The sequence below is a fragment of the Crotalus tigris genome, unplaced genomic scaffold (assembly GCF_016545835.1).
Source record: "Crotalus tigris isolate CLP2741 ecotype Arizona unplaced genomic scaffold, ASM1654583v1 scf7180000019608.391392, whole genome shotgun sequence".
NCBI classification, from domain to species: domain Eukaryota; kingdom Metazoa; phylum Chordata; class Lepidosauria; order Squamata; family Viperidae; genus Crotalus; species Crotalus tigris.
Window position 1 is genome coordinate 175091 of NW_024097621.1, and position 26817 is coordinate 201907.

Here is a 26817-nt window from a genome sequence, read left to right on the forward strand (position 1 = left end):
AGACCTACAAATAGAAATAGAAAAACTGAGGCAAAAGCAAGCAAGGGTAGTACCAATAGTAATAGGTGCCTTGGGTGCAATCCCAAAACAACTTGAGCACCACTTGAACACCATTGGCATTGACAAATTCGCCATTAGTCAATTGCAAAAGGCGGCCTTACTAGGAACTGCTTCCATCCTGCGATGATATCTGTAATACCATCAAACATCCACATCTGCCTATCCCAGGTCCTTGGTAAGGACTCGACAGGTAGACAAAATGCCAAATCCAGTCTGAACATCTGGCTGACTGTGCACAGCAATAACAACAACAACAACAACAACAATAATAATAAAGTTGGAAGGAGTCTTGGAGGTCATCTAGTCCAACCCCCTGCTCAGGCAGGAAACCCTATACCATTTCAGACAAATGGCTGTCCAGTCTCCATAGATGGCTGTCCATAGAAGCAGATGAAACATAAGAGAAGAATGGACAGAGTTATAACTTTTTGGCATTATTTGTTTGAGCATGTGCGTGCGCTGTTGGTATTTGACTGGAAGTTTTAAATGGCAAATGGCAAATGCTCAATAAGACGGAGGTCATTGAGGTACTCATGTCCCTCTGTGAAAATAAGGGAACATTTTGATTTGATTTGATATTTGATGGACTCTATTTAAGACTACGATTAAATTAGGAAATTGCAGTGAATATAAAAACAATGATCTGGATAGTGCAAAATGATCTGGAGCCTTGTATGGTGCAAAAACAAGCATCTGAGACCTAGATGCTTTGAGGTGAGCTCCAATTGTCAAATTACAGATTGACTGTGCTGCTATAACAATTATAGTGCTGACATCCTGGAGTAAAAATGTAAAAAAATCTAGACAAATTCATGACTGGAATACATGTTTTGGCAGCATGATGTTTGATTTTGTAGTTGTTTCAGGAGGATCCCACCTAAAAATCTAGATCATTTGTATTTTCATTCAAAGCACTTCTCTATGGCCGTTCCCTCTCCAATTACAGTACTTAAAGCAATTTTTGTATGTTTAAAACCAATAATAAAAACAAAAATATGTAACATATAATATTGATAACAAAAACATTGCCAAGAAAACTTGAACTTGTCAACATGACTCAACAGAAGAAAAAACAACTCTGCTTTTTGTTGTTGTTTTTAATCCTGAGTTTTAATAATTATACTGGTGAAAGTTGTTTCAATGTCCATTTTAAATTTGTTTGATAACTGATACGTTAAATTTTGACAATGTGTTGGCAATTTAATACTCTGAAGTACAATAAAAAATCTATTTAGTAATATTCTCCATCCAACATATTTGTCTAAAGAGCTCTTGTTATGCTGTTAATAAACAAGAAAAAAAACCAATTATCTCCCTTTCCTTACAGGAAATTTATTATAATTTCTGAATGTTCTTTTCCATTTTGCTCCTGCATTGTATATTTTTTTAAATATTAGTATAAATATTTTTATACTAAGTATAGCTACATAATTACACATATATGCATTTACTTCAAAAAGAGTGGACAACTGTGTCTAAGACAGTGGTTCTCAACCTGTGGGTCGGGACCCCATTTGGGGTCGAACAACCATTTCACGGGGGTTGCCAAACAACGCAGTCCGCCACTTTTCCCCACTTTTCCTTAGCTGTGCTACTCCCTTTTATTCTATTGACTTTTGAAAGCCAATAGAATAGACTCTCTTGAATAGAGTCTAATTCTATTGGCTTTCAAAAGCCAATAGGAATTGTCCAGGCTGTCTCTGCCCTGCTGAGCCCGCCAAAAGTCCCATTCTGCAAACGGTGCTGCACCAGTTGAGTAGTCCTCGACTTACGACCGGTTGAGTAGTCCTCGACTTACGACCGGTTGGGGGTCGCGGCATTAAAAAGGTTGAGAACCACTGGTCTAAGAGAAAGGCCAGGTTCCTACCCTGTTCATGTCCTAGGTGACAGCCCTTTTCAATTGCTTCGTATTATTTTCAGTGGAACAAAAAGTTTAATAATATACTAAAGGTTATATTTCTGGACCATATGGCAATAGGATGAAATTTGTTGGAAAAGAGAACTAGTTCTGATTATCAGTCTTCTATTTATTATAAGATTTTGTAACTAAGACATGTTACACAATTCCCTTCCCCTTAACCTGGTGAAAGTTAAAAATTGAGTTCCCATAATAGCAACAGAAACATGATCTGATTCATTAGAAGAACTCAGCTATTCTGTTATAAATGACATCATGATAAAGGACGGCCCATTCTTAGGGCTTAGCTGATGCAGGCATATTTTGACCTTCCAGAACAAATCCTTTTCATTAAAGCAGAACTGAATTTACAAACTGGCCATCATGCAAAAGACACACATTAAATAAACTGAAATACAAACATGCAATGAAGTTATGCAATGAAGTTAAGTATGTTTAAATTCTATACTTCGGAGATTTAATTGTGATTGATACGTTTATTCTACTGTGTTAGTTTTAGGCATGCCATGTTTGGGCTACAAAACACTGAAGGATTACTGCAAGGCAGCAAAGAGCCTCTTTCTGGCCACCTGGTGGTCATCTGGAATTTTGCAGCTCAGATTTTATCTATATATTGGTTAACTGTGATTTTTTATTCCACTATGCAGTGATCTGATTGGGTTTTAGTCATGCTCAGAGCAGACTTCTTAAAAGCAATTAGTCTATTCTGTCTGAATACACACTATTGCAAACTATCTTACTGTTTTTAATGCTTAATTTTATAAGCTTTTATTTTGTTATTAAATAGGTTACATTTGATTAAAAATCCAAAACAATTGGGCAAGAAACAGAAGCAGATGAAACATAAGAATGGACATACTTTTTTGGCATTATTTGTCTGAGCATGTGCGTGCACTGTTGGTGTTTGATTGGAAGTGTTTAAATGGCCAAGAAAGTTATTTCATTATTGCTGAGATACAAGGATTGTTCCTTAGCATCTATCATATATGGGTAGTATTCTGAAATTCCCAGCTCATGCAAAGTGTCCACTTCAGGGAGATTCTGGGGCCGAAGTAGGCTATCAGATATCGGCTGCAAAATCTAGAGGTCCATAAATGGCAGCAAACAGTGAAGAATTTTCTGTATTTCATTTCTGCCATCTAGCAATCATCCAGATTTCTGGAACCCAGATCTCGTACCTCTGTCTGAAGTGGTCAGGCTGCTGGGCCTCTGCATGCAACTTGTGGGTTGCCCATCCCTTGTCAAGCTTTTCCTAGTAACCCTTAGAAATAGTGATGTGATTTTTTAAAAAATGAAATTTAATATTATTGAGATATCAGTTCAGTTCAACAATCTTGATTTATGGTTTTTTGATTCACTGATCATGCTAAACCATTTTTAAATTAGCCAGAATGGCTGAAATTTTTTACCCTAAGTCAAAAACATAGTTTCAAAATCCCAATGGATTTCCTCATATGCTAAGCTAAAAACAAGCCTGTTAAGGCATAGGATGGTTATTTATTTTCCTTCATGTGAGAATTATAAGCCACCCTCCTCATGTGTATGAATTATTCAGGGCAGCTGAGTCATGTGTGAAATCATTCAGGATGGCTCAGCCCTGGGAGAGATAACAATGATCTCTTATTATAAGGATACTGGTAATCCTCAGTTTAGAACTGGTTGCTTAGTGACATGTTTAGATATCCAGTTCTGTTTAAAAAATAAGTGATAATTAATGAAAGGTATCACTATATGAGGGCACAGTGGTCTAGTGGTTAAAACACTAGGCTTGTTGACCAAAAGGTAGGCAGTTTGAGACCCAAGCACTGCACGATAGGGTGAGCTCCCGTTCCTGTCCCAGCTCCTGTCAACCTAACAGTTTAAAAGCATGCAAATGCATGCAGATAAATAGGTATCACTTCACTGGGAAGGTAACAGTGTTCCATGTGGCTCGATATATATTCATGCTGGCCACATGACCATGGAAGTGTCTTTGGACAATGCTGGCTCCCTCAGCTGACTCCCTCAGCTAAGAAACTAAGATGAGCACTGTCCCTTAGACTCGGGCATGACTGGACAGGGGAAACCTTTTACCTTTTACTTACTAATATGTGGTTACTCACTATATACTCTCTATTTCATTACAAGTCACTGTTTCATCAATGTTCACACACTTGAACATTGCCTGAAGGTAAGCACTGTGCAGCAGATCCTGGGGATCACATACATAAATGAATATGTAAAGAATTGTTTCTCTTTTGTTTGGGGGCTAGAGATGGTGACATACCAAACGTTTTCCAAATGTTTGACATGCCAGATTCACCATCCCTGATTTAAAGCCTACAAAACAGCTCTTAGTCTGTTTCAAATCTGGACATATTCCTTAGGTTCAAATATGTTTACTTGTAGTTTATTCCATACAATTAGGTCAATTAGAAATGTAAACAAAAGAGCTGGCCAAGGTTGTTGCAATAACATCATTGTTCACATACTTTTGAACTTCATTAGTGACAACACTCTCTAGAGGCATTTGTGGGAAAGAAGATGATATATTCAAGCAGAGAGCTTTGGAAGGGGGAGGGGGCTGTTATTTTATTGATTTTAATCATGGTGTTAGAATATAGCCATGATGGACATGGGAAATGGATCTCTAGAATCAGAATGCTAATCCTAATCAGAATAAGAAGAGAAACAGAATTTTGTTCAGGAGTCCAGAAAAGAATAGAAGAGATGAGAGAGTACCTTGGACAGCAAGAAGAACAAATAATTCAGTACTACATGAACTAAAAGCAAACTACTCATTAGAATGAATAATAATAAGGCTACAATTTATATATTTTTAATAACAATGTGAGGGCAACACTCATTAAAGAAAATCCTGATGCTTGGAAAAAGGGAAAGCAGTTTTAAAAAAAATTAATAGAAGACAAGGTAGCAGTGTACTGCATTATCACTGATGACATAAGCAGAAACTTAGGAGAATTCAAAGAAGCAGTTACTTGAAGGGCAATCGCAAGAAAAGGATGTCTGTGCATTCATAAGGAATTGAAAACTATTGGACCAATGAGCAACAACAAGCCAAAAAATTAAACAGAGAAAAGAACAAAAGTAACTCAAAGAAAGAATAGTTGATTTGCAACTAAATGTTGTAGATCAGCGTTTCTCAACCTTGGCAGCTTGAAAATGTGTGGGCTGGGGAATTCTGGAAGCTGAAGTTCATACATCTTCAAGTTGCCAAGGTTGAGAAACACTTATTTAGAGTAAGCTTCCAAATAGCTAGCAATGAGAGCAGAACTCAACTGGTGGATACCACATATTTTTGTAAATAAGACAGTGACATCCAAGCCCTTTTTTATTTTGTATAAAAGGGCCCATGAAGATTTTGTAATAATTCAATAAACACTATAGATTGGATAAGGTATACAGAATTCTAATAGAGTTTAAGTATAATCCCCAATTGTGGTAGTCCTCTCACCAGATCCAAGCGGGTGGGCACATACAGATCCCTTCTGTGAAATAATCAACTAGTGAGGTGCAGGAACCATGTCTTCTCTGTCATAACACTTACCAGCACAAGCCCCTCCCCTGAGATCTAAAAATCCTGCTAGCCTTCCAGAAAGCCTTCAACACCTGGGTCTTCCTTCAGGGTTGAGACCATATTGTTAGTTTGGCACTTGAGACAGTTTTTAAGAAACTTGGTTATGTTATATTATTTTTATGACATCTTGTGTTTTGTTTTTTGTATTGTGATCCATCTAGAATCACATGATTGAAATGTGCAGCTACACAAATTCAGTAAGTAAATAACTGTTAAAGTCTTCCACTTCATTAAGACCCTAGGCACATTTATCCTTGTAAATCCTTATCGCATAATAATCCACTATAGATTATATAGGAGGAGTCCTGGTGGACCAGTAGTTAAGTGCAGTAAGTTCAGGCAAACTCTGTCCACAGCCTGGAGTTCGATCATGATGGGGCTTAAGGTGGACTCAGCCTTCCATCCTTCCAAGGTTGGTAAAATGAGGAGCCAGATCATTGGGGGCAATAGGCTGACACTGTAAACCACTCAGCAACTGCTGTAAAGTACTATGGGGCAGTATATAAGTCTAAGTTCTATTGTTATTATAAGGCAGCCCCTGGATCTTTATTTTTCAGTTTGTGCAGTAAGTATAAGGAAACCAAAATAAAATAATAATAATAAATATATTTAACTGTTATTTTTCACAATTTTGTTTTCTTTCCTTTTTTTTAACTTAAAACATTTTCATAGGCTCTCCAAATTCCATAGTCCCTATGATGGATAAGGACACAAAGTAAGCTCTTGGATAAAAAAAAATCTACCATGATGATTGCAAAGGGAGTTCCAGTGCTGGAGTCCATGGACTTTGCCATGAAAAAGACATCCCTTTATCCCTTTTCAGTTTTGTATGATTTCTATGAAGAAATAACAAAGCAATGCACAAACCATTGCCATGACAGCAAAAATAGCCAACCACATAGCCTATCTATGGAAAGGAAAGACATCTTTAGAAGAGCAAATTCCAATGAAAGAAACTTTTAGAACATCAACATTCTTCAAAACTGTGAAATTCATCCCAACATTTTTATGAATCTGCCTGTAACTGAGAACACAGAGAGTTAGCAGTTCAGCTCCTGTAAAAGAGAGCAGCAAAATAGATTGTTCCAGGCAAGAAAAGTCTTACCATAAATAGGATGGATATTTCTATATGTCCTGTGCCATAGAATGCTAAAAATTTAGTTAGTAAAATAGATATTCCTTGATGTTATTTTCTAATTAGTACATCCATATATGTCAACCATCTTTTAAGTTGAGTTGAGGAGGATCAAAAAGGGCTTTGGGGCTAATAGTGTTTTCTTTGGAAAGAAATATTAATATTAAATTAAACTTTAATTAGAATTAAACATGGTGCTTCTCATGGCATTATTTACAGTAATCTTTTAATTAATTATCCTTCAACCCCTCTTGAAACAAACAAATTAGTTCAGTTTGAGAGATATGTTACCCACAGTTGGAACGCTCTTGTGGAATATTTGCTACTGCCAAGTTATATCATTTCTATACTCTCTTACACTGAGTTAGTTGAATAAATATTGCATGGAAGGCTCATTTGTATTTAATATCTGGAGACTGAGAGTAAATCAGTATAGAACAAACAGAGTAGAACAAACAGACTTCACTTGGATGTTTACTATAAACTTACTTCTCTCTGTAGAACTTGAGGCCTTTGGTTTACTGTGGGAGTGATTATTTACTGACTAAATAAATACTATAGATATTCACTCCATGCACCTTTTCCCTTTGCAACACTGTTCAAATATTTTTCAGTAAGAGGCAAATAAAGAAATTAGAACTTAAACAAGAATAACTAAATTCAGGGATATCTGAAAAAAGGGGGGATTGTTTGATTTCAGAAGATGACTATTTTATATGTTTTTCTCAGCTGCAGACTCATAAATCATAAAATCAAACTAGAAATGTAGAGCGTATCTAATGTAAACCTTTACATTAGCCTTTTGGTAGTATATGAAAGTTTTGCAGAATTCTTGGATGTACAGGAAGGTGATCAATTCATCTTGGTAACAGAACAGAACAGAGCAGAGCAGAGCAGAACAGAACAGAACAGAACAGAATAGAATAGAATAGAATAACAGAGTTAGAAGGGAACTTGGAGGTCTTCTAGGCAAGAAACCCTATACCATTTCAGACAAATAGCTGTCCAATCTCTTCTTTAAAATTTCCAGTGTTGAAGCATTCACAACCTCTGTGATTAATAGTCATATAAGCCTGGGGAAAAACCCAGCAAAGGTTTGGAACTGTTGGCCACAGGCCCTGAATTTTCTTTACTGAGTGTACTGCCACCAGGCAATTTTTTGGGTGAGATTATTTTTGTTTTATTACCCCACATTGACAACTGAAAGGAGTCAGGCAGGACAGAATCCAACTCAAACTATCAAGGACCTTGTCTGCATCTTAAGGGTCCACAGGACTGAAAGAATCCCAGCAAACACTGCAAGACATTGCCTCCAGTTATCTCCTCTGATACTCTGGCTGTGGTGTCCAAATCTAGAGAAATGTAAGCAACTATATGAGCAAGATCCTTTCCATACCTGTTACCTTGCCAAAGGAAGATCTACTCCCTGCCCTGTTTTGCCCCACCTCAGTAGGGTGTGGGTCCAAAGGAAGAATAGGAAGAATCCTTTGCATAATATAAATTCTATGATGTACCCTAGGCAGTTTTCTCTTCTGGGGGTTAACCAGTGTCAGTGGAAGAATTGCAGACAATAGCACTGAGAAAATAGATCCTGAATGTATCACCCCTACAGATAACAAGTGCAGTGGCTAACCTCAAGCTGAACAGCAGGTAAACTGTTCTGTACTATAGTTAAGTTTTCTGCCTTCACTCTAAATGTTCCAAAATGAAAATCAGATCCAGGCATATTCCCACGAACATAGATCCAATATCAGATGGATAAGATTGTTATGGTTGTCATGAAATTCAGAAATTCAGCAACCTTTAATCTCAAGAGCACAGATAATGAAGTTTCATATAGCAATAGCCATGTGGACTTCAACACCAGCTTGAAGATGAGCTCAACACGCTTAGGTGGAGAAGCTGCTGAACAGATGGTGAACAATATACCAGAAGAATTTGTAACTTGTTCCTGCACTCCAGCCTCAGGTGTCAACACTTACATCTACGTTCATCGATTGTAGAACAGACATCTGGAAACAGTTAATAGAGAATAATTCTCCCCTCCCCTCCCATTCTCATAATTTTCAAATAACTATTCCATTTCCATTTGTCAAAAGTACTCCATTCTAGCATTTCCTATCCATGTACTCACAGTTAAGTAGGTATAAACTATGCATTTAATGTTGCTCTACTGGCCAACATAATAGAACACGATGTCCCTTGTCCTCAGTCAGAATTCATCAGAACTTTTCCTCAGCACTTCCCTTTGATCTTCTTGAAGAGGCCAAATGTACTCTCCATTCAGTGACAGTTTTCCCAGTAAGGATAACAGTACTCCCTTTTCTTCTGTAGCACCACTCCTTATTTTCTCAATTGTGGGGATGATGCAGAAGTTTCTGTTTTTCACTCATTCCTTTCTCTTTCATCCATATTTTGCTTTCTCTACTTCCTTTGATCTTATCTACCATTCTCATATATATTGTCCATTTGAATCACATCTGCAGTATATAACTCTCTCCCCACAGCCTCTTGCAATCTCTCCAACCATGCTATATACACCTACTTGCCTTCTTCTTGCCTCTAGTGTCCTGCTTTGAATGATTCCTGTAGTCATTTTTTTTCTGTACCCTAATGTTTATTCCCAGTACTCTCCTTTCCAAATGTATTTTTCCTCTATTCCTTCTATTTTCTTCACACTTGACAGTTGTCTACCTGTCTTCTTTCCACAAAGGCCTCCATTACAACTCAGGCCTCCCTGAGCTTACCTCAGAGCAATATTTTTCTTTCCTGAATATGGATATCACTAAGCACACCAGGGATCACATGAAATTGGTGGATGGAGCAGTATTTTTCATGCAATTATGTTCACTCAAAATAAGGGCAGGAGTCAGGGAATGCCAGTATTAACCAAACTGTTATAAGTTCTGAGGTAGTGATATTCTTGGAGTCCATCAACAGCTAAATGAATTGATCCACACGAAATGAAATAATTTGGATTTAGCTTCCAGTCTTAGCTGTTCTGCCAAGTTACAGGAATTAGTTACACATAACCATAGCAATGAATTCTAATTTTATGAATTACAGACAACAGGTCTAGTTGAAATTCTGAGATTTTTTAAAAGAAAGCTGAATGCATTCATCTGAATTTAATAAAAAAAAAACTTTGGCTGTTGCATTGTCTTGAAATTCAAAACTAATATAAGTTGATCCAATACATGTTCTTGAAAAACTATCTACCCAGTTTTGAGCTCCAGTAAATTAATTTACTTTATTTAATGTAAAGGTTACAGAACGTTTATTGATGATTCATCATTCATAAATATATATTCATATATACATAAGCACAAACCCACTGGATTGGCAAAGCATCAGAATGTATTTGTGTATGTATCAATGCAATGCAAAGCAATGTTATGTCATCCATCCATCCATCCATCCATCCATCCATCCATCCATCCCTGTGTGTATATAGTGCTTTACTTAGGCAAGGATGCTTATCTTCTTAAAAAAATCTGTGGTGCCCTCTACACAGGGCATATGTGGTGCCATCTACAAGGGGTATATGTGGATATCAGAAGGCTATTCAATATACTTTCACTAGGAACTTTATTTATAAATAAGATTTCTAATCCACACTTTTCATCTTTTAAAAATACCAAACTATTAAGATTGAATCTCCTTCACAATTCATTAAAGTCTATGGAAATTTACTGTTGCATAAAGAAAGGGGAGGTTTAGGAACTCTTAATTTGTGCAGATGTTAATAGCAAGAACAGCTCTGCTTAGAAAGCAGCTCATTATGAGCTGCTCACTAGCATACTAATGTCAGAAGCTCATTTTGGAGAGTGATGTCTCTAATTGCTCTGTCCTTTTTATGATTGTTGACTGATTGAGTTAAAGTTTTTTTTTATAAAGATAAAAAGGATTTTGGAGGAAATCACCATATTGTTACAGGATTGTCAGTCTGGAGGGCATTTCAAATTAGATTAATGTTGTTGCCAGTAATAGATGAATACTTCTTTATAAATGAGATTATAGTCTGAAGAAACCTGCCAAATGGTATTCATTCACAGTAAATATCTTTAATTAAAAGTTTTGAGGTATTTTTATTCCTGAACTAATGAGTTCTGCTGTGATTCCCCTTAGGAATTAATTTACCTTCTTAATTCTTATTCATTTCCATGATATGGCTATTTAAATCTGGTTCAGATATGGCAGCCTCATTAAGCACATTCATCAAGAACAAAAACACATGTTACAGTATTGATGCATTGTTTGCAATACTATAATATTGCTCAGTTCCATAAGCATTATCTAGAGGCTGTCATCATTATGCGGTTTTAATCTAAAACAAAAAGTGAAATGCATTAGAAATATTGAACTTAAAAAAAAACTGTCTTTAAGTTAATATGATGTGCCATAGCACAATTCATTCACTTCAGATTGGATTGGTGTAAGCAAATGCTCCTAAAAAAATAATTGTAGAACTAGTCAGCAGTCCATCTATCCATGTATTTATATTTATATCCATAATATAAATGTTTTAATCCTAAAAGCACATGAATAATCTTGATTTCACAAAAGTAAATGGAAGACACTGGTTAGATCTGTGTATTTTGCTAAGGTATATGATATATTCTGTTTAGGCTTAGTTTTATTTGTGATTAATTAATTAATTAACATAATATGAAATCATGAAAAAAATGAAAGTGTTTCATACCAATTTAATCAACCAGGATGATTTTAGAAGTAGAAACAGCAAATTCACATGATTTACCATAAATTAATATTTGCATGCCGGATGGATAGATTCAACTGGAAGACCTAAAGAACCAAGTTGCAGACAAATCATCCTGTGGTTACTAAGAGTCAACACTGACCTGATGGCACATAATCAACCATTAATATTTATTAAATTACATTCATGTAATTATTTCAAATATTTATTTCATACCCATGAACTAAATTCTCCCAGGCAGCATAGAAAACACTACCTAGACATTGTAGAACAACAACCTATATGCTTTGCGTATTCCTGTGAAAGGAGGACATTTTATTAGTTCTGAAGACTTAAAAAAATTAGAAAACGAATGCACACAAACCTATTTCAGTAGGCAAAGTTCCATATATACTAGGCATGTCAAACTCGCAACATCACGTGAAATCGCGCGATGTACCGTGACTTTTTCCCTATTGCCAGCAATGGGGTCGGCGAGGTTTCAGTATGATGCATCTGGCCTGCGGGCCAGCAGTTTGACATGCCTGATATATACTATGAAAACTACCAATCAGAAATCAAGGCTATTTTATAAATGCTTTTTACAACGTAACAGCTGTTTTCACTGACATAACTGCACATGAATTGATTTCAGATGTTTTTGTTTTCCAAGGGTAAATCCTTGGAATGCTATATTATAGTCTAATGCATTCCGAGAAGCTAAAAGCAAACCCTCTAAAAATTGCATTGCTGGATGCCATCTTCTGGTTTAAGATAAGTATTAACAAGAATAAGCAGGACCCATATACCAGCATCAGAAATACTTGTTTGATAGCTATACTAAACTGGGCAGATGGTCTTTGAGGCCTTATCAGTCTTTAAGATATAATAAAGTTTCCCCAGTTCCACATCCCAAAAAAGTTTAGCCAGAAATGAGCTACTGTATACGTAAGTAGTCCAATCCAAAAGTCTAAGAATTCAAATAAATTTTGATTTTCAGAGCATGAATGGCAGGAAGAGTTGTAGGACTATGCCCTGATGTAAAAAAGTACTTGATGTTTGAAAACAAGTCAGATACAGTATTCAATCCAATCTGGAAACTATCCATACATTATAATTTTTTATCATGGCCCTGTACCATATCTAAACTTGGATTTTTCTTAACATAAGGCTTTAATATCAATGTTTTCATTTGGTTTGCTAAATAAGGATCATATTCCTAATCAGTCAAAAAGTCATAATCTTCATTTTGATTTATGATTCATATTATACACATATTATTTATATCCTACCTTCATTATTTTTTTTTAAAGAACTCAAGATAGTGTACATACCTAATATACCTTCCTCTTCCTATTTTCCTCACAATAACCCTGTGAAGTGAGTTGGTCAGTTACTAGATCAAACTGATTCTGGTGTTGGTTCCTACTTATTTGGAGCCTGATTAAGAGGAGTGTGATGAGGAAGGATATGTTAGGGCTGCATATATATTTCTTTGATCTTTGGACGTTCCCTTTTTTGAATGTTTACAGATGAAACTTATCTCAGTGTCTATTAATGGCTTGTGTTCAGAGCAACAACATTGTAGGAATCTTCTTATATTTTGGATCCTAGTCTGAAATGTCTACTGCTTTTCCAGGTGAAATTGTTTGAACTTGCCAAGATGTTAAATTTAAGAGTTCTTATCATGTCTTTCTATCTACTTATTTGTCCCACACAGTGGTTTTCATTGTCCTTGCCTTGTATTACAAATTATTCCTCTTTTGTGATCTTTGGTGTTGGATGTATGAGCTTGCTTAGGATGCTTGGAATAGGTTTCATTGGTTTAGTGACTTTTTCCCCTTTGCTGAAGCGGGGGGGGGGGGGCGCGGTTTCGGCATGATGCAACTGGCCCACGGGCCGGCAGTTTGACACCCCTGGTTTATAGGATACCATAATACCAAGAAATTGTAACTACAAATATACTACAAATGTGAATTTATTTCCAGGTGGTTAAATGCCTATGGAATGTATGCCTTAGCAGACACATAAATTCAAGGCTGTGTAATGGGTGCTTCCTTATCTGTCTCCCTCCTTTCACAGTATAGGATGAGTTTATTAAAATAATAATTAAAATGTTGACACTCTAATATATCAAAGCTACTAAATTCCATTTCAAATAATGTGTCAGTAATGCCTTCACACCATGAAGAATAACTGTGTCTCCCTTTGTGGATATCTTGTTTCCTTATCAGCCGCAAAGCAACACTCTCTGGGGGTGTCTCCTTTTAATGTATGCATAAGCATGGTCAAATTGTCTTTGATCATTTTTATATAAGATCTATGTAACTTTCTGGTTCTTATTCTTGATCCATTTAGGTGCAAGACTCCACTCATTTCACACCTCCTAGCTTTGAAAATAAAATTGTTTGAATCCTCTTTAGGATTTTATAGCATTTTAGGGATAAATACTTGCATAGAGTATTTTAAAATGTGTTTTGTTTGTGAAATATTCAAGCAATGCATTGTGTGGGTTGTCTTATTTTAGACATGGATACTTAATCTGGATAAAATTGTTTAAGAGTATTATGATTTGGTTGTCTTAAATGCATTTTGTTTCTTCATAATATTTTCTACTGCCACTTGAGATATTCCTGTGTGTGTGTGTGTGTGTGTGTGTGTGTGTGTGTGTGAGAGAGAGAGAGAGAGAGAGGCAGAGGCCAGAGAGAAAAGCTATGATAAATTGAGATGAAATGATCAAACATGAACAATTCTGCTAACAGTGTTGAAAACTTTTTTTTTAATTAAATGGGCACAGAAAAAGATGAAGCCACACTTGTACTATTATTAAGAAGTAAATGCTGTGCGTTGGTGATAGAATGCATCTAGAAAACAAAAGAAAGGAAATCATTCACTTTTGGAGATCAATTTAGGATAACGAAATTTCTAAGGAAATTGTAAGAAACACTCCCAAAGAGTACATTTAAAACAAAAGAATTCTGCAGAAGAAATAATGACATTCTCAATCCAGATGCAAACTCCTTAGCACTGAGAATGGGATACTAAATGATGTTAGGAGCATGCTAGAACACAGGTGAATAGGTGGATGTGATGGTATCAGAAGCCTGCATCACTAAAAAATTTTTATCTTCTATATTCTCTTCTTTTAGTGCAAGGAAACGTAGGATGTAAGATTGTGCCAACACACCACAGTTTAAAGCAATACAGAAAGTAGTTCCTCTCTTCCCCCAAGATATAGTAAATACTCATGATTTTCCAAGGAATTGTGACATGTATAACAGCTTGTTTTGTTAATTACCTTAGTAAGCATTAAAAGAATCAAGCAGGAGGTGGAAATCAACTACAGAATATGCATAATAATAGAAGTTACAAAGAGGGAGAGGAAAGAAACACATGCCTGGCCTCTGGACCATTTTTTCTGGAAAATCAAGTGCTACCAGAAGATAACATTTTGCACCTATACTTGTTATAGATCATCGATGTTATTTATTTATTTTATGAGACTTATATAGCGCTTTAAGTGCGAGCACTCTCTAAGCGGTGTACACCAGTAAGCAATGTATATATATATTTATATTGCCCCCAACAATCTGGGTCCTCATTTTACCTACCCCGGAAGGATGGAAGGCTGAGTCAACCTTGAGCCGGTGAGATTTGAACCGCTGACCTGCTGAACAGTCAGCTAAAGTGGCCTGCAGTACTGCACTCTAACTGCTGCGCCACCTCGGCTCATATCCATTCAGTTGTGACTGATTCCATGGGCCAGGTCTCTTCACATCTTCCAATCTTGCACAACTTCTTTGAGTTGTTTTATGTTCTGGTTATGATGTCAGCTTTGATGGTATCCAGCCACCATCTTCTTTGGCAGCCTGGTTTCCCCTCATGGCTAACTCTTCCAAACATAATGCTTTCTCCAGTGAATTCCCCACATGACATCGGCAAAGTATTACTGAACATTTATTACTTTCTAGGTTTCTGAAGACTGTGAGTTCTGTTTTAAGAATGCAAAAACTATGTTGTCTTACTAATATCTGAGGACAAAAATCACAAAAAATCCTTTTATACCATAATAGAAGTTGATATCAATCTATTTCCCCCATAATATCAAGAAACTCAGTATAAAACATCATAAAGCTTTTGACAAAAAATGATTATGATTTATGAAAGACTGAAAACTAGAGGAATCCCCAAAATTCCATTGTCTTCTGCAAGCTGTATTCCAGTTTCATTGTTCATTCTTCATTTCCTGTATCAACTTCCAGCTTGCAGTTTGCCAAACAGAAACGGGAGGGGGGAGGTTGGTAAATTCCTAGAAAGGGGGGGGGGAGGCTAAGGACTGCATGAGAGCCTTCTGCTGCTAAGAGGAGATACCCACCAAGGCCAAGTTCTCAGAGCTACCAGAGCAGAATGTTTTCCCACAACAAAAATATTGAATGTAATTGGTGGACAATGAACTGTGGGCGGCCCAAGAGTGAAAAGGGGTTTTTACCTATGTGAGTTTTTGCGGGAAAACCTCAGAACTGATTTTGCTTCTGCTGTGCCTAAATGTATCTTTCAATAAAGTTTTACTCTTGGTAGTTCCTAGTTTCTTTTTTTGGATGTGCCAAATGGGACGACTGATAGTTTTCTTGTGATGGTTGCTGTAAGCCTGTCTTTTTACAAATTGTTACTCTGAAAATAAGATTTTACCAATTTGCATATTTACCTATTAAGAAAGAGATTATGATTCAAATGTAGACTTCATATACGTAGTTTCTTTATTAATTTTTGAAACCCATTGATGTTGTATTAAAATTGATACGTTTGTCTTTTAAGCACAGGTTTGACCTTTTACAGAAATGTTGTGAACTGCATGCAACTGAGTGGCATCAACTTTGTCCTGTTTTCATTTTTCTAAATGTGACAACTTCTCAAAATAAGATGAAACTAAGTACAGTTAGATTCATTATTGATTTCTATAGGTTTTTGACACACTCCATTTGCAAGTCCCTTCCATCTATCATACATGAAGTAGACATCATCAATAATGTACCAGTAAATAAATAATGCTTATGTACTTCATATGACAACAAATTATATTGTGTCAGAGGTCAGCGGCCTATGATGTAGTTCTCAGAATTTTTTTAATACATTTACATAAATATGAAGCAAATTTTTGCCATGGACTTTCAGTTGCTCCTTAAAGCTGATACTAATCAACATTCATTATTTCTTATGTAAGTATTTTTAAGGGAAAACAATACTAAGTATTAGGTTAATAAGTATATTAAACATTTAAAGAACTGTTAAAGAACACTGTAATTTCTTTCAAGAGTCTTCAGACTGATTCTATGAAGTCTACTTACTTGGTGACAATAATACAACAATAACGAAAGATGCTCATGTGCTTCACAAATTCATTGTTATTGATTTAATCCATTTATTAGGCATTTCAAAGGCCAAAGCAACCTTTGTGTACATGTTTAGGCTGCATCATTATATAATCTATTCCTCAGAATTTAGCAATGCTTGGATTGCTTTAAATAAAAGGCTATGTACTCTATTGAAAAAAGATACTAAAATACAAATTTGATTTAAAAATTCCAGATTTTTCTAGATTTTCTCCTTTTGTTTGCTTACTCATTCCCTTTTTCTTTTTTAAAATACATGATTAATATTTTTTTAAAAAAATCTGGATTTAGTGTGTGTGTGTGTGTGTGTGGACTATAGACCAAGAATGAGGGGTTTTTCCCCTTGACTTCTTGCAGGGAAGATCTTATTCTTTAAAAAATACCAACTCTTACTGAAGAACATCTATGACACTGACTTATCAATGTGCTTATTTCTATAAGGAATTCTTGTAAGGAATCTTATTTTCAGTTCGTCTGAATTTTCATAAACTTCCTTCTCTCTTTTTCACCTTCTTGTTATTACAGGCAGGTTTGACTGTCCTACACTCTTAGCCCCGTGTTTGGCTGAAAGGTGGCTATAATATCCTCCCAAAATCAATAGCTTTCTGGCTGTTTGGTATTTTAGAAGCCATGTATCCATCACAGACAGCAGCAGGGACTTTAGCAACTAAGCAAGGAGAGAAGCAACCTAGAACTAAGGAGAAACTTCCTGACAGTTAGAACAATTAACCAGTGAAACAACCTGCCTCCATGTGAATGCTCCAACACTGGAGGTTTTTAAGAGACTGGACATCAATTTGTCCAAAATTGTATAGGGTTTCCTGCCTGAGCAGGGGGTTGGACTAGATGACCTCCAAGGTCCCTTCCAATTTTACTATTATTATTATCATTATATAACTCAGGGCCTTTCAGTCTTGGGCTGGGAGGGTGAATGTTTGTTACCAGCTTTGTCTTGGTTTTCCTTCTTCAATCTTCTTCTTGTAAGTCTTTTTAACAACGTATCTATGTTTAAGAATAGAGTACTTATGATTCAGGTGATTCACTGATGCTTTACCAATTTTCTTCTTTTTTACTCAGCTTTAATGTAACAAAGAAGATGTTTGAAGTGATGAAACAGAGCATGGCAATGCTATGTTTTGAAAATGTTTATGTTCACCAATATATGGAAAATAAAAAGACACATTTTAGTCAAATATTTAGATGTTGTCTAGAAAGATGAAGCTGCATAGACTGGACCCCTCCTCACCCCCTCAGTGTATTTTCCATACTAAGTGTGTTTTCAGCATATTCATTTTTTTCCCATGTCCATGTAGCATTTCATGAAACCAAGTAGCATCTTCTAATAAGGAGTCAGGTTTTCTCTTTTTTATTTTGGTGGATATAATTCATTATTTATAAATCTTGTGTATGTCCTCTCTTGTATATTGATTTTACAAAATCTGATGACAACAGATAAAGCTTTCTTCCCCATTTGCATTCTACCTGAAGTATATCTAGAGATGTATTGAATATTATATCCACTGAACACTAATTTAAAAAGTGTCTATCGTCATTTGTATAATTAAATAATATTGCCAGACTCTCACTTCTCATTCAACTGCTTCCTCATTGTTGTTCTAGCTTTCAGTCACAAAACGTTATTAGGTGGGAAGACATTGTTAGTGCTAAGGTCTCTTACACATAACTGCCAATATGGAGGAACTTGGGAGGAACTGCCCTTGGGAGAAGCAGAAGTGCCCCATCAGATATAAAATAACATGCAGAGCAGTTTGAATCTCAAGCATAACAGGAATACACTAGGAAAATAAATGGCATAAAATATGTCTACAAATAATTGTTTTGCAAAGCAATAGTAAATTTCCATAGACTTTAATGAATTGTGAAGGACATTCAATCTTAATAGTTTGGTATAGTCTTTATAATACCTTTAATATGACATAAATCTGTTGGCTGATTCCAGAAATATACTTCCTCTCATACTTCCCTTCACTCCACCCTCACTCTAGGCAATATTTATATACTCATTCAATTGTGTCATGAATTGTTTTACAATGGAACGCACAATGAAAGTATGTTTGTTATTTAATTCACTCAAGCCACAGGACTGCCCATTAGCCTCTCTTGTCGAAGAGACATCAGCCTTTGGAACCATCTTTCTTCTGCTTCTGCCTTGTCAATAAATAACTATAAGAAAAAGAAGAAAAAAATAAATATACAGCATAGTTAAATAGATAAATAAAGTCCTTAAGATTTGTGAATATCTGAAATCCCCTATTACATTCATCTCTAGAATGCATTACTAGCAAGGAATGTATGATGCATTGCAGTGCAATAACAAACTTAAAAGTGATTTCAATTTCTATTAATTTCTGGCGTTTTCTGAACCAGACTTTAAGTCAAGGACCTATTTTTAATGCCAGAAATCAGTACTAAAATATATAGTGCATTCAGAAAGTATTCAGACCTTCTTCACTTTTGTCAATTTTTCTTTTTAATAAATTTACAGACATTTCTAAAATTCTGTTTTCACTTTGTCGTTATGGGCACTGAGTGTAGATTAATTAAAAAAATGAATTTCAACAACTGTAGAATCAGGCTGCAGAATAACAAAATTGACAAAAATGAAGGGGGTCTGCTTTCTGAATGCCTTGTATATTCATAGAATGCCATTGAGCTGTACTAAATAATCAAATTCTTTGCCCAGTGAAAGAAATTTGGGATTTGACATTTCTGTTTTCCAATTATTATCCATACTATCTATCTATCTATCTATCTATCTATCTATCTATCTATCTATCTATCTATCTATCTATCTATCTATCTATCTATCTATCTATCTATCTATATCCAAAACATAACAACAACAGCAATAATAATAATAATGGGATCTTGGAGGTCATCTAGTCCAACCTCCTGCTCAGGCAGGAAACTCTGTATCAGCTCATGTGGAGGGAGTGTTGCTATTACATTGCACAGGAACGACGATAGAGAAGGCATCCATGTGTGTTCAACTAGATGATACTGTTTCATCTTGTTCATTCATGTGGAATGCATGGATTGAGAGATCTGGAGCATCCGTGCTATGCCAGATCTAGTGGAATGGGCAGAAACTATTGGAGATAGTCCTGCAAATCACCTGGCCTTGTGGCATGTACTGGAGAACCTTAAATTGATAACCAGAACCTTGAATTGCACCCAGAAGCTTACTAAGAGGCAGAGTAGTTCATGTGGCAAAGAGCAATGAGTCCTTTACTCCCCCAAAATGATATACCCAGGCTTTTAATAATGGCAAGATATAATGACAATCAAGATAATAATGACAATCAAGTTCAAATTTCAGCAAATTCATATGGGGGAAGACAAATCCAGAAAAATCTGATCTTATATCCCTTAAAGCTTTCATGGTTTAAACTTCTATAAACTGAGTCTGGAGACACAGTCAATATGCATAGTCAGTATTATATTAAAATTACAATGTCTGAAATTGTAGGTGATTTTGCAGCCATATTTGAGCCTACTTGCAGTATCCAGACAGAATTTAAATGTGTTTTATCTAAATGACTATACTGCTATTTAATCTGAAAATAAAAGTAAAAAATATTTTGAAAAATAATCTTATTCATATCTGAACCTAGCAGAGGGGTCTTCAAACTTGGCCTTTTAAGACTTGTGGACTTCAACTCCCAGAATTCCTCAGCCAGCAACCCTGGCTGAGGAATTCTGGAAGTTGAAGTCCACAAGTCATAAAAGGACCACGTTTGAAGACGCCTGACTTAGGAGTTGGACTTCATAGTATTTATTGCTCATGCTACAAATTTAGTCAGGATTTTATATAAGTTCTTGAGTATTTTTTTAAAAAAGAAAACATATACACATATGGATAAACAAATTGTATAACCTTATCTCTTACACTCTTTATAAATTATTTTAATCAAAGACTGCCATAATTAGCAAAACTTACATTGGGATGGGCAAGTGAGTTTTCATCCTGGTATTTGATAGCAGTAGGAATAATTCCAGGCTTTATTTCTTTTTCAGTAACAGCAATACCAGCATTTGAAACTTCTGTAATTCCAGGTTCATTTTTGATATCAGCAGATTCTGTGACCTAAATGTATTCATAAAACAATCTTTATAGACAAACTAATTCTTCTATGAATCATTTGAGAATACCTCTGCCTTGTAGCAGACCTGCTGAACTTTCAAAAAATTAACTTGCTGAATCATCAGTTGCCATTCCCCTTTTGTGGCTTTGATCTTCTTGTCCCTCAGGAAGGCCTTATATTGTTTTTTTATATAATTGATTAATAGTTGAAGGTGTTCAGTGGATGTGAAGGGGTTCTGCTACGATAACTGTTATCCCATTGATCACCATCATTAAAATAAAACTAAATAAATATATAGGAGTCCTCAAGCATGTATATAGAATTTACCCAAACAATTCAATAAAGGATGTGAGAAAGCAAGGAATTGCAAGATGTCTGAAAAAACTGCACCAAATAATGTGTGAAGAAAAGAGCAGGAATTTCTTTTTCCTTTTAACTTGGTTAATATGAAATTCTACTCTTGAGATAATTCTGAACTGGGGACAAATTCTGGGATATAGCACAGCTTGAAAAGGAAAATCAAAAACCCCTCTTCTGCACACAAAAGTAACCTTGTGTTTGTCTGAAAATATAAAGTACATTTTTCACATTTAAATACTGTGTCATGTAATTAGTGGAATCTGTACTCGACTTAAAATGGCCAGGGATTAGGATTACTACTAGTAATACTGGTATAAACAGTCAATGTCAATGACAGTTGAATTAATATATAGATTCCACCACAGTATTCACTAGGATCCTATGCAAAGGAAAAAAATATTGAAAAGTTACCTTTTTGACTTCTTTGCTCGATCTAAATGTCTGTGGAATAAAAGAGTCACTTTCAATTGCTTCAATTTCTTTGACTCGTTTTACTTGCTCAACAAGACTGGTTTGATCTGTGGAAAAAGGTACAATGTCAATATAGTTCATCATCCCTTTAAATATTGTATAGTGTAATATATTCCTAACGTTTTTCTTCTGCTAAGAAAACAGAAAAGTAGAACATAAACAATGGTGCTACCAATGAGATTCTATTTGTAAGTGACAAAGAAAACAACCATTTACATAAAATACGAATAGGGTGGTCTGCTGACCCCACCAGTTAAATTTAATTATAGTTGTAATGCCATCTCCCCCGAACAAACAGTAAATAATTTGCAAGAGGAATGCATCTTCCAAGCCAAAGTAGGGAATATGCTGTTACTTTTTGTATTCATATTGTATTCATGTATATTATTTTAATATTCCTATGCAACTTTTAAAATGAGTTTCCCCAATATTTTTGCAATTGGGAAACATCTGAAGAATTCCAGAGTTAGAATACATGAGATACATATGTTCAGTACAGATAGAAATGAAATAAGGGCAGTTAAAATATGCTAAGAGCAACAAAAAGATGCATTAGAATATATTCATAGAATCGAAGTGTTGAAAGTGACAATTTAGGCCAGCAAATCCAATTCTATACCAAATACTATAGGAATTCCATTTACAGCATGTAGTCTGATAAACACGAAAAACCCAAAGAGAACTTATCTTATGAGAGAAAGCTCCTTCAGATGACAGGGAAACCCAAGAGTGTGAGATACTTGGTGAGTTAGGAAAGGTCAATGCATAGCCTAAAGCTATGATTCATCATCTAGACATCTAAGCACTTTTCTTAAAAAGTATCAGAACACCAAATACTCCTTAATATGTTCAGTTGATATGGGGCTAAGCAACTCAGTTCTTCTAGAGTATTTCATTATTGATTCATATAAACACTGTATGCTAATTTGTTGATAAGTAGATTGAATTTTTCAGAATATTTAAAGCTGCACTTTGTTAACTGAAATAATGGAAGAAATATTAACAAATCCCTTCCCATGCTGTCATATTCTACAGCTGAAATATATTTGGCACTACAGTGATTAAATGATGCGAGCCACAAAAGAAGTGACTTAGTGTCACTAACTATTTGTTAAAGTATACCCATTGAATAATGTTTTTACTGAAACGATGGAAAAGAGTCCTCATTAGGTTGGACAAACTGTAACAGAAAACCTTAGATAATGAAAATCCATCTTCTTCAGTGTTCAATATTTCCATCAGTGCCGTTTAGATAATATGCTGGTCTTTCTTTTTAAGTATGTTTGCATATCACAGTTATACTGAAATAAAGCATACATATGCAAATACTCTTTCTCAAGTATATTCATGCATGTTGATTTTCTGACACCCACGAACCTATCACAATTGGTGTAAGAAGAAATGATACAATCCATATGCATTCTGTCAAATATTATCAACATTTTACAATATAAATACAAAATAGGAATCCATAAATAGATAAAGGCATGACTCAGATATTTGAAGCACTCTAATGCAAGTGACAATCATAATCTGGGGACATGTTCCTCAAGGGAAATAGAATAACAGAAGATTTTCCTGAATTACTTCAACAATATTAACTGCATAAAAACAGACTGGAAGGAAGTTGCATCCATTAGTCTACAATATTGTTGACAAACACATTATTGGTAGATAAAATGACTTCCATATAGTGTTTGTCAGATGTCAGTAGAAGGGATATATATTTCATACTAAAATAAAAAATAATGGAGTCAGAAAGCTAAGAGGATACAGAAAAAAAATCAATACTAACTCATTGGACAGCAAGTCCTTTCACTCTAGGCAGACTTTAAATATAGAACTATTTATATTGGTGAGTGATGTGTTGATGCCATTTTTTCATACATAAATCATTTATTCTAGAAGAATTACAGTTCTTGCTTTTAAATAGGATAAAATAGGAAAATATGAATGTACAAAAAAGATCAACATAATTTTCTGAGGACTTTGGTAATGCCTGGATCTGAGTCTTTAATTTCAATCACTCTGTTCAATTCACATGGCTTATATCTGTAGGTCATCACTACTGTACTGTAGATGAAAGCTCTTAAAAGCAGCAGATGGCACTATATAACCAGTCAAATGAAAAGATGCATCCTACAGATAAAAATGCACCTTACTTGCCTTCATGTGATTTGTTTTCATAAACCTAGAAGTCATAACAATGTTTAATGGGCATGGTTTTCAGCTTTTTAATGGCTACTTGGCAGGAATTAGTAATTAAATTAATTTCAAACTGTCAGGGAAGTTGAAAAATAATTAAAATATAAGAAGTATAAGGATATGTTTAAAAAAACCAGATATTCTATATGTAATGCAGAACTAAGAAATGTGCATTTTATGAAACACTCTTATTTAGCTGATATTACACAAAATTCTGTACCAGAACATGCTGGTATCATGGGTTTATTAATGAAATTGCATAATAGCTAATGCCTTAAGGATTAAAACAAGCGTAACATATAAAGAGATGCATATGATCCTAATGATACAGCTGAAGCACATAAAGAAAAAGAACTGATATATATAACAGAAGTGATTTACTGTATGATTTAGACCTTATTCTATTATATTGATAAGAAAATCTGCATGTTAGGCTGAATGGGAATTTGGATCCTCTATAATATACAAGCAGTTACTATACACTGAAAGGGAAATAATTTTTGACATAAGGCAGACTCAAATAAATTTGTTAGCACTCTTTTATACTGAAGGCTTTCAGATATAAAGAATACATAGATACATATACAGCAGCATGTTCCATTATATTGTTTTTGCAATCATAGCATTTGAAGTATTAGTTATACATATTACACATTTTCTTTCAATTTTAAGTACCAATAAAGGAGAATATTTATAGCTCAGGGTTGAAATGACAGGTCCTTGCTCTCTGAACTTGGTTATTTTCTTGTAAACATTTCATTACCCAAACTAGGTAGCACTGATGATGTTACCTAGTTTGGGTAATGAAACATCTTCAAGAAAATAGCCAAGCTCAAAGAGCACCAAGGACCCCTCAATTTTAAGTACTGCATTCTCTCTTGAAAATAAAGGAGTCACTGCATTTGTTAACTTTAATCAAACTACAAGCTTATTCAAGGTCACAAAATGATGTGGAAGAAATCCGGGGAATGTGGTAGGAGCATGAAAAAGTTACTTGGAGCATTTGGCCAAAGATAAATCTTACAGACTTTGGAGTAAACATGAGAAAGATAAATCACTTTCTTGATCTCCTATTGCCTTTCGGGAAACACCTAAAGAGCAAACCAAAACTAGGACATTCGAAGTGGTTGTATAAATCATTTCACTCTCACTGAAAATTGAAAAGGGGGACACATTCTCAACCCAGCACAAACCCACTTCTACACACACTAACAAACCGAGATTTAGATAAAGAATTGACCCAGTTAGTGCTGACATCAGGATGAGCTTTGACATGGCAACTCTTCCCTTATAGTAGTTTATTTATAGAAGGAGCAGTTGAAGTACAAAGACAGAATGAACTCAGCCAAAGCTTTTTGAACTTCTATTTTATAGAACTCTCACCGGCATATCTTGGATTAAAATTTGATTAAGTCATTGACACACTAATTGCTCTGGAGCATAAATTTCTCCATTTTCTTTTATTGGAAAAAGACTTAACTAATTTATTAATTTATATTTAAATACAGTTTATATAATGTTATCACTTTAGTTATTATTTAGATTTGTTGTACACGACCCAGAGTGACATGCTTGTGGGATGGGCAGTTGTACAAATAATAAAGATAAATAAATTAGATAAATGTAATGCTTTCATATATCCATGTTAAATAATAACATAAAACTTTATAATATGGTAGGAATCCATATTATGAATCATAACATCTTTCAAATTGCAGGATATTTGCTGCATTTCTCTCCCACCCCAAAAACCCTAAAGTTTCATAGCACTATGATCAATTTACAACTTCTGCCACTGCTGCTAGGTTTCCATTGTTGAGTTCTTATTGATGCTAATTAAAATTCTACAGAAGGAAAAGCTGCAGATTTCTCAGGAACTTGCTAGTGAATGTTGTCTCCCAGCCATCTCCAAACACTCCATAACCATGTACAACCAGCCTGTCAGGAGAGCTAATGCAGACATAGTGGGGCACATCATGATTGCCATTGTGGCTTATATCAGATAGACTCAGCTGTATTTTTTTCTCAACACACAAAAGCATGATATGTAATTCAATGCTCAATTTACCCTTGTCTCGCAGGAGATTTCCCCCCACTAATTGATAGAAATTAAGCCATTAATCAAGCCACTAGCCATCATTCAAACCAGAGAAGATGAATACAAACTTTCATCATAACCACCTTCCCCATTTTAGTGTTCATTAGCATTAATTTTTAATGTAATTATGCTATTCTTTTACACTGAGCTCATAAATTACTGCTCTTTTGTTGCTTGCTAGCCTTGTAAAATCCAAGGTAATCCTTTGTGCTCTATTCTTAAAGGCAATTACTAGCTACTTCTATCTTTTGTCTATATAATAAAAAACTTTATATAGTAAGTTCAACTAGCATAGATATGCTTATATATATATAAGACATATATAGCATTCACATAAACACAGATTCTACCACTGATATACTGGTGGTGTTATAGAAGGGGGTGTTGAATGATCAGGCACTTTTTGATAAAGTTGTGTAGGTATCCATTTTGTTGGATGATATTGTAAAGACAGTCAGTTTCCCTTTTTCGATGTTCTGGGTTATTGCACTGCATCGGTGCTCATCTGAATAATACTGTTACACAGTTCGCCTTGTGGAGATGGGATTCTTACTTTGGTAAGAAGTTAATTAGTGTGAGTTATTTTTAGCAAGCTATGAAAAGAATAACATTACTGTACCTCAAAAAGCTCTCAGAAACAAACAACAGACTGTTACAAATACACAACTCTGCTTGTCTGTCCTACATAGTGGCTGTTATGATCAGTACCCTGCAAATAGATGACCTTTTTTCTTGAGCTAGTAGGTATTTTGGCTTACTTAAAGATGTTTTGGAGGGCTTTAATTGGTTTCCGTGCTA

At 35.1% G+C, this 26817-nt stretch overlaps 1 protein-coding gene across 3 annotated transcripts in view; it reads right to left on the bottom strand.

The window, feature by feature from the left end:
* Positions 1-16123: 16123 nt before the first annotated feature.
* Positions 16124-26817, bottom strand: part of RSRC1 (arginine and serine rich coiled-coil 1) — a 167785-nt gene continuing 157091 nt past the window's right edge. For 2 of the 3 annotated variants that reach the window (XM_039363873.1, XM_039363872.1), the window contains 3 exons: positions 21657-21763; positions 20741-20887; positions 18130-18963 (listed from right to left, as the gene is read on the bottom strand). In XM_039363873.1, coding sequence (XP_039219807.1) covers positions 18871-18963; positions 20741-20887; positions 21657-21763 — 347 coding nt within the window. In that variant the 3' untranslated portion in view covers positions 18130-18870. Of the gene's footprint in view, positions 18964-20740; positions 20888-21656; positions 21764-26817 lie in introns of all 3 variants that reach the window. The other variant, XM_039363874.1, reaches the window with a different exon arrangement.